We start from the raw sequence: 14,665 nt of genomic DNA on the forward strand, positions 1-14,665 counted from the left end.
AATACGAATCAAAATGCATCATATTCCAAAACGCAGGGTATTTAACAAAAGTTGACATAAAATTATAACCTAGAATTTGGCAAGACTTTGACAAGCGTCAAAAATGACAAAAATCTAAAGGCGAGTTCATACGCATCGGCGTCCGTTTGTCGTTCATCGTTCCGTCAAACCAATAAAATTGAAATACGATCTGTCATTTTTTAAATAAACCAATAAAACTGGTTAAAAACAACAAGTCACGACGTATGACGGATTTATATTTAAACCCATCCATAGATAACTTAAAAATTATTAGAAACTTTTTTTAGTAAAATAAATAGATTGGTATGGGACGTCATCTGCTTTTCTTCTGTCATCGTCTGTCGAAATCTTACCTGAGAAAAAAAAACAGAGTATAACTAACATTTTTCCGAACAACCAAATTCAATCACTAACTATGTTTTGAAGCGGAGAATCGATTGCAAAAGTCATTAACTACGATTTCTGGCTATTTATGTTTTATTTTAATACCGAATAGTTACTAACTATAACATCTTTATGCAATGCAATTCATCTTTAGACGCATTTTCTCGGAAGTAATAAAAAGTAAGTTAGTGACTTTTGGCAGCAATGGGACGATTTAGAAGCGAGAAATTCAAAAATATGAATATTTTTTATAACCAACTAGCTAAATTACCTCCGGCGGTATAGACAATTGATGAAAGATATACCGCCGTTAGACGGTTTTACATGTTTATTATTATACAGGGTGGTCCGAACTGTATTTCAGAAACTTCACCACCATATTCTGCAGATAAAAATATGAAAAAAAGTTCGTATAAATATATGTCCCAAAATACTTAGTTTCGGACATACAGGGTATAGAAGTTTAAGATTTATTTCGATCTTTTCCAATTTATTTCTGAACTAATGTCGATATTTGGATGAAAATTGGTATCTGGGAGTTTTTTGACACGAAAAATTTGATTTTGATGTCAATATGACTCCTACTTGTAGAGGGCGCCACCTACATATTTTTGACTGGTTTGAAGAGTAATAACTTCTCGTCCGTACCTGTATAAAGCTACTAAGTAAAAAATTATACATTCACGACGTTTTTTACACGTAAAAAAGGTCTCTTGGTAGAAATCGCTACGAGTAATGGTTCTCAAGATATTTGGAATCGAAATTATCAATATCTGTCATCATTGACATAAATTAAACATGTTGACTAAATAGTTATTAGACTGAAATCATAAATTTGAAATGTTTTTGTGAAAAAAACTTCAACAGGGACTGTTTTAAAATCATTTTTTTGAAGAGAGTAAAAGAAGAAAAAATAAAAAGTTCCCAAATTAATCATTTCACTCAAATAACTATCTACTCAACATCTTTATTTTTTCTCAATAATGGTATGTATCGACTATTTCCATTCTAAATATTTTGAGAACGGTTGCTCGTAACGATTTTTACCTGGAGACATTTTTTACGTAAAAAATCATGGAAATGTACATTTTCTCACCCAATAGTTTTATACAGGTACGGACGAAAAGTTATTACTCTTCAAAACACTGAAAACACATGTAGGTGGCGCCCCTAAGAATAGGAGTCATATTGGCATCAAAATCAAATTCTCATGTTTAAAAAAACAGCTCTGATCTATTTTAATATGTTTAAATGATGTAGCAAATTTGAAGGTAGGCTTTATCAGGAAGTATTACGATATGAATTACACAATGGCAACACTGCACAAAATTCTTTTAAATTTTGTTTGTAGAAAACTGTATTCTTTTAAATTTATTGCCCTCTATTATGTAGTAGCAAAACTACCACATCAAAATATCTGATTTGGAGACAGACTTTTAAAGCCTGTCTCCTTTTGCTACCTACAATTTTATACATGTAACGAGGCTTCTGTTGCGTAGCTAGATATTCTGTGGTACAGCCGTTCGGCCGGTATGCTATTATAAAAAACAGAAATACCGCCTTTATTCTACGAAATTTTATGTGTTTTTTTTTCAACATAAGTACCTACTATACTTACTTAATATAAAAAACATTAATATTTTTTGGGGACACCCTGTAGAACTCTCTATATTTTTAAAAAGTGCTCTGAATTAACCTACATATACTTACAAAATTTTATTTCAATACAAACTGTCGTTTTCTTTGGAGCCTCCGCAGCGTATGAGAGGCACAACCCTGTATAAAAGTACGATTAATTTATTTTACTTATATAATCTACATCACTTTCCAACTGTCATTCAAAAAATACACCTACGTTTCAACAAGTTGTACTTTTTGAACATGTATTTATTACCACCTAATTCTGCAATAATGATCTCTGTGCGGCATAAAGAATATAGAGATATAGAAATATCATGCCGCCGAATGACGGTATTCCTTTGTACACTCTAACAATACCGCCGGCGTTTGTTTAGCCAGTGCGTTTAATCTATTAGTATGAAACATTTTCAGGGACAACCCCAGAACAGATTTCAGACAAAACTTCTACTTCTTCCGGCACGCCAACCGCTGGGACAGCCGCCGAGCTGTCACTGACGGCACAACATCTGGCCGCGCCGCCCAAAACCGATCCCACATCGAAATCCTGGAGGATATCACTGGCTGCGACTTCAACGGCACTCAAGTTCTCAAACTGAACAGACGTGACAGTCCCAACAGCGGCTCGGAAGCCCCACCTCGTAAAAAACAACTTAAACTGAGGAAGATCCAGCCCCAGGACCAAAACGTCTGGACGAGGAGTTACTATAACGTCAAAATGATACCGTGGAAGATAACTTTGGATAGGTTAGGGTTGCTGGCGTTGCTAGATCGGAATTTGACAGTGACCGAGACTGTCGTGGCCTTGATTATCGGGGTTATGGTTTCAGTTTTAGGTGCGATGTTGCTGTATCTGAATTTTTACCGCGATATTTTGGCATTTATCTTCTGTTTTATTCTAGCCAGCTGTCAGTATTCTTTGTTGAAGAGTGTTCAACCTGACGCGGCTTCACCTACTCACGGGTTTAACAGAGTCATTGCGTACTCCCGTCCGATTTATTTTTGCATTTTCTCATCCCTAGTTCTTATATTACATTTCAGTATAACAGACAAGAACCAAGAAACCCTCATCTTAGCCCGAAACTTCCTTGTCTTGTTCATTCTATTTTTTCCTCTATTCTTCTCTTTGGGCTTGTTCCCTCAAATCAACACTTTCGTCATGTATATCTTGGAACAAATCGATATTCACGTTTTTGGCGGTAACGCCATGAGTAATCTGATTGGTTCGTTTTACTGTGTGTTCCGTTCGGTTTTGGCTGTGATTATTCTTAACGGACTGGCTTACGGTGGCCTGAGCGAGGAGAAGACTTCCCAGCACTTGTTGTTCTCTATATTTTGCGCTTGTCTGGTGCCGGCCTGCTATCACTTGAGCAGGAGCGCTAGCGATCCGACTCACGTGTGGAATTTGGTGAAGAGTCATTTGTGGTTGCCGGACTTGCACAAGATCGATGAAGACCGGGGGAAGGAGTGTGTTAAGAACGAGGAGAAGATTATTGAGGGCGACGATAAAGTGGAAGGTAAGGTACTACTTCAGTTGTTATTAGGTTTGTTCCAACCAGCATTTCGGGATCGTTTCGAAATCGTACTCGAATCGGTTTTCTGGCACTTTGTTAGCATGCGCGGACTTCGAGTAGTTTCGTGACGGTGCAAAAAGTACCAACGTTGGAACGCTCTGTGGATTTTTTTCGGGACTGTCAAAAGTGTCAAGCGTGCGTGTATCGATCGGTTTTTTGTTTTTGTTTAAAATTTCATAACATAACCCTATTATTTTTGTTTGCTATTTGCAATAATAATAATAATTATTCTTGAAATGGAGAATCAGAATCCAGTAATTGTTGGTAAGTGTTGTTTCAACTGTATACTCACTAACTTACTTACCTATCCTTTCTTTTATGATCCTGTTATGCGTAGTTTCCTGTTTGCAGTGGTAGAATCTTTGAACATTATTTTATAAATAAAAAATTAATTAAAATTTCCGACCTATTTACTCTACACAAACTCACAAGCAAAAGTATAACGCACACGTATTCGAATTCGTAAAAAATAACCAAGACAGAAGCATCACCCGGACGGCGGACCAGAATCAGCTGTTAAAAATCGATAATCCTAGCCAATATGCATGTACCGAAATTACCGTTTTGAAATCGTAACTAAACGATCCCAAGGTAGGTTGGTACGCAAATAGGGTCGTCTGATAACCGTCAAATCTCGGTTGGAGACACATTTAAATTACTGCGCACGAGCGTGATCGTTCGGTGACGGTTCTGCGGCGGGTTGGAACAAACCTATTAATTGATTATCGAAATATGTAGTAGTCTTGTTATTTGCGTGTTGTATTAAAGGGATTTCTTGAAAAGGGATGCGTTGTGTATAGTGGCTTGGTGCATTTCAGTTGATTTCAACAAATTCCGACCGCAGCGCTTCAACGGAAAAATCTGAAATTATTAATATATAGTTCACGCCGCCGTCATGCTGATCGCATTAAAATAATATTGAAATCAATTGGTTTGTCATAATATTTAATTATTTTGTTTTTTTACTAGTGCAATTACTGAAACTATAAAATACTCAGGTACGAGGTTTGTGTGATGTAACGCTGTTTCGGATAGTAAAAAATAATTGAAAAAGAATTCGAACTAGGCGTCGCGTTGTGTTCTGACAATATCTAATGTTAATAATGTTGTCGAAAAAATGTTAACGCGTAAAGGAGGGCGTAATTAGGGCGTTGTTAGGTGCAATAACTTTTAATAACTCAATTTTTTCGGATATTCACGTCTCCCGAAATAAACATTTTATAGCTTCATAGTTTCTCACACCGATTTGATCAAAAGCAAAAACGAATTCAAGCAGTTCGACGAAACAAGTGAGTAAACAAAGTGCTCGTTACATAATCAAAAAATTAAATAGATATATAGTATGAGAGGATAAAATATACATAAAATGAAATATTAGTGGTATACTTTTTTAGTAGTGATTAAATGTTTTATGAACATCTTCTAAAATTATAATTATGAACCGAATTTAAACAATTTCGTTATAGCCGAATTATGCCTCACCCTAGCAAAACCGGTGATTAAAACTATGCTCGCTACCGTAGTTGAACTCATCTAAAAAGTTTTTTTAACTGGAATAATAAATTATAATACAAGTTAGACCTTCTGAAGATATCAAAATATTTACTTTTTTATTTTTATTTTTAGAATTTTCACAAATTATGCTTTTTTATTTCATAAATTTTTCGTATACTCGCTATTTAAACCCGTGTATTTGTATATGCTAGTTTTTTACGATATTCACCGATGGTGGCAGCACCGGCGGAGAATGCATCAAGCCTATATCACAAAAAATTTTTCTTTACACCTAAATCTATCATTTTATGAAATTAAAGAAAATTAAGCGCCTAAACATTTCAATTAATAGCTGCATCTTTAATACAGGGTGACAATTTGAAAACGAATAGTATTTAGTATTGCCTCTACCGATGATAGTATGAAAATTTGACGAAACACGTCAATTTACATACCAAGGGGGACAATTTTTGAGGCATTTGTTGTCGTGTTACTGGTAGGTACAAACATTTTTAAATGAAGTTCTATGAGGCGGTGAATGCAACCCGTTTTAAAATTAGATATTAAATACATTTCATTCATTTGTGAGGTTAAGTATCACAATTTTGACAAAATAATAAAGCAGTTTATGTAGAATTTTATAAGAAAGTAGAGGTAATATTAAATACTGTTCGTTTTCAAATTGTCACCCTGTATATTTTTTTTAAATTTACATTTTTTTAATCGTGCACAACATTTCTTTTTCACAACAACTCAACTCAACTTTTCGTTTATGACATGGCTTTATCTACGGTAATCGCAAAACAATTTCCAATGCACGTGATCAACTTTGAGTGACAAACGATGGCGACAGCGCTGCCAGATTGTGATGAATTTATGAGATGAATCTTAATTTACAACAACAATATACTTACTTACAAACGATATATTTATTATATTATTATTTTTTAAAGATTTTTACGTTTTTATTTTTAATTTAACAAGTAATATTTTAATAATTAATTGATTTATTTGTTTTATAGCTTATTTTACTTATTACATGTTTGCAAAAACTAGTCAATGTAGTATATGAAGATTATTCTACGCGTTTTTATTGGTTATTTATTTATTTATTGATGTCCATCTTACAACGCGATAAGTGGTAATAACAAGTAAGAGGGTGCTATTAATGCACAAACTAATAATCACAAAATTTAATAAAAACTAACGTAGAAATAAATTTGAAAATGGTATGCTTATTTATTATTTTTTACTTTTTATTATTTTTTTTATTATGTGCTTATCAATCAAACTTACTTCTCTGACTGCAGTCAAGCGTAATAAAGGACCTTTATTGTCACGTTCGCGTTCAAAATACTTTATCAGGGAAATTATAAGCTCTTTGCTTCGGCATATTTTCAACACACAAATTTCAAGAAATGCAATACAAAAACTCGAAAATTTAGATCTTAAAAGCAGTGTTTGTGCTTTTAAAGTACAGTTTTTAAAAAAATACTATGAAAATAGGTAAAAAAAAGGAGAATTACTCACAAAAATTCAACAACACGGTATTATGTAAAATAATGACTGACATTAGGATATTTGTCAAATAATAAACGACAACGTTGCTGAACACCGCGCAATATGACCAACATAGCTGTAATAAAATTCGGTTTAAACTAATTTTTGCAGCTTTAATCTAAATAAAATATATGTTACAATCATTTGCTCTATAAAGTAAAATAAAGAGCTGCTCGGTATCTCAAATTATACAACAAATTTAAACATTTTTGCCAAAATTTCATTTAGTCAGGTTTATAGACTTAGTGTCAATGTCGATATGATTGATGACGTGCATCGGAAACTGTTTTGCGATTACCGTATGAGGTTTATAATAATATTGACGTAAAGTTATTCGTTGTATATTCTATTCATCTTATTCTAGCTGAGAAAGACACAACCACATTAAAGGAAGACCACGTCGATCCTCTACCCAAAAAACTCCAGTCCACCGTCAACGCCCGCCTAAAGAATGACGTCATCCTCTGTACCGTGGTAGCCATTCTTGTATTCGCCCTGCACGCTAGTACTGTTTTCACCGTGCTGCAACCGGAACTGTGTCCGGTACTGTGGTCGATAGCCGCTTGTATGGGCTTCGTACTTCACTACGTCATACCGCAGCTCAGAAAACAGCTGCCCTGGATGTGCATCGCCAGACCGATATTCCGAAGCTACGAGTACACCCAGTATCAGATCAGAGGAGCGGCTAAGATTATGTGGTTCGAAAGGGTAGGTTTTGGTGTGTTACGTTTTTGGCAATTGCAAATATGCAGGGTCTTAAATAAGTGCAAATATTTTCAGGGTTGGTATATTTCGACCCCAGGAACACGTCTATGAGGGTTTTTTCGCAAAAAAAGATGTTGAAAATCGTGCATTGTCTTTTAAATTTCCCTGTATATTTTTCGAAAACTTTTTAGAACTGCCTTTTTTCCCATGGTATAATTTTAGAACCGCAAATTTTCCCATGGTATAATTTCTTAATCCTTTGAATAAGAAAACTAAGGAAGGAGCATATAAAAAATCTTAGGTACACCGCGATGGGCCTCAAATATGGCCGACTTAAATTCCGGTTTATCAGTGTCGTTCTAATTTTATTTAAAAAATGTAAAACTATGATGTAGAGTAGACGTGGGGTAGACTCGATAATTTGTTGTTTTATTTTACGTTGTGAATAAATGTTGGTAGTTATTAAAATTGTTATAAAAATATATAATTCTAATAAAAATAGATAAGTTATAATAAGTATTTATTAACACAAACATCCGATACGCTACTGAAGCAGGTAAGTCAAATTAACGTATCTGAATTCTTTGACATCTAATCTTTGACAAGTAATAAATAAAAGCTAAAATGCAAGAAAAATATATAATTTAGTTAATTTAAGTGAATTTCATAAATGATCGGTTTACTACACGTATGTATATTATATAGTCACTTACTAGCGAAAATTTGTTCCATTATTTCACTCGATTTTTGCCGAGATCTACCGCACGCTACACAACCAACTATTTTAAAGTCTTTTTCGATAAATTTTGATAGTGTCACTGTTAATTTAAGTTCTGCCACAATTTCCATCTAGATTTACTACCTTTATACAACTATCAGTAGTAGAATAAATAATAAATAACATAAAATAAGCTCCGTAAAGACTGACAAATCCACAAAATTTCAAATCAAATTCAAATGTGTCAAATGAATCGTCAAACAGAACTGTCAAGGATCCCCACCCTAGAGCGCTTTTTCCGCCCACCATGCATGAATATAAGGATAGCATTATGCTCCTTTCTTAGTATTCTTATTCAAAGTCTTAATCTCTGATATTACCATAGTTACGGATTTACTCCATGGTTACGGCACTAAAAAGGATGTAAATACAGAAAAAAATCCGGTGGCTCTCAAAATTTTTTCAAAAAAAAATCATTTTTTTTAATTTTCAAGCTTAAATAAACTCGATTATTTTGGACTTATCTGAAAAATGGTAAAGAGAAAATATATTTCTTTCATCGAGATCTACCAGCCCTGAAAATATTTGCAGTTATTTAAGGCTCACCCTGTATAAAGATCCCTGATATTGTTTGTTTTACTATCAGGGATTTATTTTTAAAAATAGCATTTTCTTGTACGTTGATTAAAATGTTTTTAGCAAATATTTTATTTTCTAGGTGTATGTCTATCTTTGTTTTTTTGAACGGAACATTCTTTATCCTTTACTAGTACTGTCGGTACTGACGGAAGATTCTCCAAAGATAGCTGATAAATATGGAACCTTCTTAGGTAATAAACATCGTATTATGAAAACGTTTTACAATCAAGCTGGCTTTGAACGTTGACAGTTCAAAAACAAATTCTAATTTAATTTCCAAAGACATCTAACTTATAGGAGACGAAACATTTTATATTTATCCCCATCAAACATCGTTTTGAAGAAAAATCGATAATAACAAATTTCTGCGGATTGCGTTATATTAGATCTAGGGTTTGTGTTTGAAAAGGAAGTATGTTATTATTGTTATTAATTGTTTTTTGGGTACCTATAGAAACGGCGCGGCGCCGCACAGTGGTTCAGATTGCCAAAAAGTGGCGCATAGGATATTTTTAATTTTATTACAAATTCTAGCCTTATTAGGTTTAATGACGGATTTATTAATATGACAAAGATAGTCCAAGGAATAAACAAAATATATTTCAGACTATGTTTGTTTAGTATAAAAATATTAAAAAATGGGGATCTATGAATCTTATTCAAAAATTATAGTTTTTAAAAAGGTTTGAAAAATGCTTCGAACCTAGTCAAAAAAAGAATACCCATTAGGTTGTCTAAATTAAAGGAAAAAAAAACATAATGCAATATGCGTTAAATGGAGTCTTTAAACTCATTTTCTTCATTACATGATTCACCACCACTTTCTTCTAGTTCTTCTTCACTATCGGATTGACAATAATATTCTGTTGCCATATGAGTGTCATCTGCGGGTAAATCTTCACCTATTTTTAGTGGCGACTACTTTCTCTGGAATTTCAAACCCTAGTTGGACTGCTTTTGCCGTCTCATTATTATGTTCCTTCCTTAAATTAGAAACTGTAGCATATGCCAGAACTTCCGAGGTGTAAGAATCTCTCATTTCTAGAAATAAAATGATTTTTAATCTTTGCCATTAATTAAAAGCAATAATGCAATATTTGCAGCATTATGTAGATAAAAAAACATATTTTTTTCTGTAAGATATACATTAATTCCTTGACAATATATACCTTTGGTCTCTTTATTTGTTTGGGACTTGGACAATTCTGAAAAAAAATTTCTTCTGAAGGGCCAGGGTCATCAAAAGATTGATTCTCTTCCATTTGAAGTAAATTTTTATTCAGCCAGAGACAACTGTTGGAAATAAAACTGCTCCAAGTAAATTACATTTCCTCCACTTTTCTGACCATTTATAAACAAGATTTTCAATTTGCTTTTTTTTCGATAATATGTTAGGAATATTATTATCACATAAAAATGAAATAATTTCATCAGTAATATCCGCTTCTGACCTATTATTAAAACCCATTTTCAAAAACCTCTCACATATTGATCTGCGGCTTATTGTTAGAGTACGGGAGGAACATGTGAGTCTCTATAGTTACACTTTTACCACTCCAGAGTTACTCAAAAAATATTAGTATAATAATTTAAGAAATTATCCATGGAACAAAAATCAGACTACTGGTCAATTTAAAATTCTAATTTATATATCATCTACCTCGGGGTCTCTTGGGGTAAGATACTTGTGGTAAATTAAACTTGGTATAATACCTTTTAAAAATTATAAAATACAGAAGCGGAGATCTGCGGAGTTCTAAAGATACGCAATTTCAAAGTTTATTTTTTTTTCAAAAAAAACGCTCTGCTATGTTTGTGGTAACTACTAGCTTCATAAAAATATATTTAAGTTAATAAAATTCTCTTAAAAAGTACTTACCTTGGTCTTCAAAATCCATTATAATTTAATTTATTTCCAAGTCTCTGAACTAAGAACCAAAATATGTTAGCAACACTAAACCATTATCAGCAAATAACTGATATATTTAAACTACAAAATCTAACGAAAACAACATTCCTGTACGCTTTTTTATTGCGTCGATTTTTTTGAATCTGAACCAATGTGCGCCGGCGTACTAAATACAGGGTCGCTGTTATGTATGGAAACGGTCGATTATTAGGTAAAATATAGGAGGTACCGCAAAAAGTTAAATACAAAAGTTATAGGATTTTTAAATATCTATTAGCGAGTAATAAATTTAAATATACAGGGTCGGTCATAAAGTCGTGGCACATAAAAGTTTAATTTTTTTAAATAGAACCCCTTGTATATTATTGCATATTTCAATTCTTCCTTCAATTCTAAGCAAAAATCGAAATACATACAATGTGCCTCAAACCAACCGTTTCCGAGTTATTGACTTTTGAAAATATCACTTAAACAATTTGATTTAACTAATTTCGACATGTTTAGTTTCATTTATCGATGCCATTCTGCCGAAACTGTGATACTTAATAATATTTGACATTAGTTCTCAAGTTAGCATTTATAGATGTATAAAATGAGATTATATCAAGTCTGGAAATTACAAAATTTTTGTTTAACATTTCAATTCTTTAATTTATGTACATCGCATATTACGATTATTGCTTAAAATTGAAGGAAGAATTGAAATATGTAATAATATACAGGGTGTTTCAAAACAAATGCGAAAAACTTCAGGGGGTGATTCCTTGTTCAAAATAAAGGGTAGTTTGCTTCATAAACGTTGGGTCAAAAGTCAACCATTAGGGAGATATCGCGGTACAAAGATGGCGGAAAAATAATGTTTTTATTTTTTATCTTGAAAACGAAAAGAGATAGACTAATAAAATTTTATGGAAGCATTACTGTTATGAAAACACACTTTCTGGTAATTTTTTCACTTTTTTAAAATGAGTGGAAGGGGTTGAAATAAACTACCCCTATCATTCTTGTTAGCGAAATTTAAAGAAAAATCTTATCAAACACATGCAAAAAAAATAATTTGGATAGTTTAGTTTGTTTAGAAACTTTTTTATCTCTTGTATTTTTTTGATAAAACTCACCGATTTGAAATTAAAAAATAAAATGTAAAGCATTACATGTCAGGACAAAAAACATTTTCTGATAAAGAATCTAGTGGGCTGCTGTAATTTTTTAGGAAAAAATCTAGTCGGCCGCTGTTACTTTTTAGGATGTTTCTAATATTATTTTATTTGACATTACTCTACCGCAATACGTTATTATCTAGATGATTATTATCGTCGTTATTTTCTAAGATTCTTAATCTAAAAATGTGTTTTGTCCTGACATGTAAAGATTTACATTTTATTTTTTAATTTCAAATCGGTGAGTTTTATCAAAAAAAACACAAGAGATAAAAAAGTTTCTAAACAAACTAAACTATCCAAATTAATTTTTTTGCATGTGTTTGATAAGATTTTTCTTTAAATTTCGCTAACAAGAATGATAGGGGTAGTTTATTTCAACCCCTTCCACTCATTTTAAAAAAGTGAAAAAATTACCAGAAAGTGTGTTTTCATAACAGTAATGCTTCCATAAAATTTTATTAGTCTATCTCTTTTCGTTTTCAAGATAAAAAATAAAAACATTATTTTTCCGCCATCTTTGTACCGCGATATCTCCTTAATGGTTGACTTTTGACCCAACGTTTATAAAGCAAACTCCCCTTTATTTTGAACAAGGAATCACCCCCTGAAGTTTTTCGCATTTGTTTTGAAACACCCTGTATATAAAGAACATTACAACAGTATCACAGTTTCGGCAGAGTGGCCTGGAATGGAATCGTTAAATGAGACTAAACATATCGAAATTAATTAAATCAAATTGTTTAAGTGATATTTTCAAAAGTCAGTAACTCGGAAACGGTTGGTTTTAGGTGCATTGTATGTGTTTCGATTTTTGCTTAGAATGGAAGGAAGAATTTAAATGTGCAATAATGTACAGGGAATGAAACTTAATTAATAAAAAAACTTAAAAAAATTAAACTTTTATGTGCCACGACTTTATGACCGACCCTGTGTACTTAAATTTATTACTCGCTAATAGATATTTAAAAATCCTATACCTTTAATATTTAACTTTTTGCGGTACCTCCTATATTTTACCTAATAATCGACCGTTTCCAAACAGCGACCCTGTATATGTGTAGATATATCATTTTAGTTAAAATGTATTTTTAGTTTTCTAATTAAATTAAATTAAATTTTATTAGGGAAGTAACTGTGACAACACTGCTTCAGGAAGACTGTTTGGTTTCTATGGTTTTTACGATGTTTTTAATAAGAGTAGTAAAAGCTAGTTAAATGGATTCATTCAAGTTAGGTTTAACAGTGTTGCGGTGTTTGTGATTTTTTTTATTCTCGGATTGGTTGTGTCTGTCTCCCCTTTAGTTAGATGTGTTTGGTAATTTCTCAAAATCGTTATTTATTGTTCATCGTTCAACGTGTTATATTTAACAAATCGTGTTGTATAAAACAAATAGTAGATAGTTTTTAATATTCTTTAAGTTTTATTCAATTTTAGGTTCTTGTATTGTGGTAGTTTGCGGTCTGAAATTCTTACGCAATAGTTACTCGGACCAGAATTGTCAGTACTTGATAGTGACGTTCACTGCCTTAATATCCAAATTCGACTATCAGCAATTAGAAGAAACTTTTTTAGTCTCCTATTTTATAATAAGTATCGCCTATTATAAAATTCACGAGCTTTTATTAAAGGTAAGTAATCGAGTATGTCGCTCCTATTTTTTTACAACGCAATATTAAAAAAAAAAACAATAATTTCTCATTTATTTCGAACATTTTGGATTTCAGCGTGCTAAAAAATTATTTTTTTTTCAAACGTCACAAAAGTATTAATTTTTGCGACGTGATTGACAATATAAAACCGTCATTTTAACGCCTAGGCATGAAAGTACGAAAATATATTATTAAATCTCTGATTAAACTAACACAAATTCAACGAGCGTAACCATAGTTTCTCGATATACAGAGAAGACCAGGCTACTAGTAACATAGCAAGTTGCCGGACGAATTTACGTTTACCCGATTTGCGTTCGTACTAGAGATTCACTGCCGGCTAGTCGGCTGGTCAGGCAGTACGCAGTTGCACAGTTGTTCTTGGACGGGTCGGTCGTGACAGACTAGGAATACGACGCGAGGAGTGCCGAGTATTTATTATTTTCATTTTAAGTGTTTACCTTCACTTAAGGTAACATTTAAAATAAAAATACGTAAGTATTTATTATTTGAGTGTGTTTACAAGCCAACTAAGAATAAATAAATTTCTAAACCCAAAAAAAACTAAAATATTACTCTAAATAAAAAAAATTATTAACAAGTGTTCAAAGTACCCATCATTGGGAGAAAGATCTTGTGATCTAGCGGGCCACAAAATAGTTCCATGTTCACTAATTAAACTGTTGGGAAAAGTATTTTTCAAATATTCTTGAACAATACGGGAATGTGGGCAGGGCAACTACCTCAGCATTTTGATTACTTGAAATCGTGGGTAGATTTAGATGAAGAAATTTTGATCCGCGGTAGCCTAAAGAATGAACACTTGCTTTAACTCCTGTTCTTCATTAATCAACACATCAGGCTTTTTGTGTTTTTGTGAGGACACGCACCCATGTGTTCCAAAATTACTAATAACTCTTGATATAGTAGGTAAAGATGGAATTGGCCTGTTTACAAAAGTTTGTGGAAAAATTGTTTGTATATCCCGATAAGACCTATTTTGGAAATACTATTTTACAATTTGAATTTTCACACGAACTTCGTAAACATCCATTATTTTACTTAAAAAATAAATTTTACACGAGAACTGTCGCGAGAATCTATGTACTCGTTTTGACTATTAAAACACGAATAAATACAAATTCTGAAACATTCTTATTACATATCTACCTATTTTTATTTTGTCGCATTTTTTCGCCTGCTTTTTATC

At 32.5% G+C, this 14,665-nt stretch overlaps 1 protein-coding gene across 1 annotated transcript in view; it reads left to right on the plus strand.

Moving 5' to 3' along the window:
* The window catches only part of LOC115888121 (pecanex-like protein 1), a 68,734-nt gene that overhangs the window by 31,935 nt on the left and 22,134 nt on the right, over positions 1 to 14,665 (plus strand). The window contains exons 17-20 of the mRNA XM_030907705.1: positions 2,458 to 3,560; positions 7,036 to 7,379; positions 8,813 to 8,924; positions 13,241 to 13,434. Of these exons, the coding sequence (XP_030763565.1) occupies positions 2,458 to 3,560; positions 7,036 to 7,379; positions 8,813 to 8,924; positions 13,241 to 13,434 (1,753 nt within the window). The remainder of the gene's footprint in view (positions 1 to 2,457; positions 3,561 to 7,035; positions 7,380 to 8,812; positions 8,925 to 13,240; positions 13,435 to 14,665) is intronic.

Source organism: Sitophilus oryzae, unplaced genomic scaffold (genome assembly GCF_002938485.1).
Source record: "Sitophilus oryzae breed Bouriz unplaced genomic scaffold, Soryzae_2.0 scaffold_684_pilon_pilon, whole genome shotgun sequence".
NCBI classification, from domain to species: Eukaryota; Metazoa; Arthropoda; class Insecta; order Coleoptera; family Curculionidae; genus Sitophilus; species Sitophilus oryzae.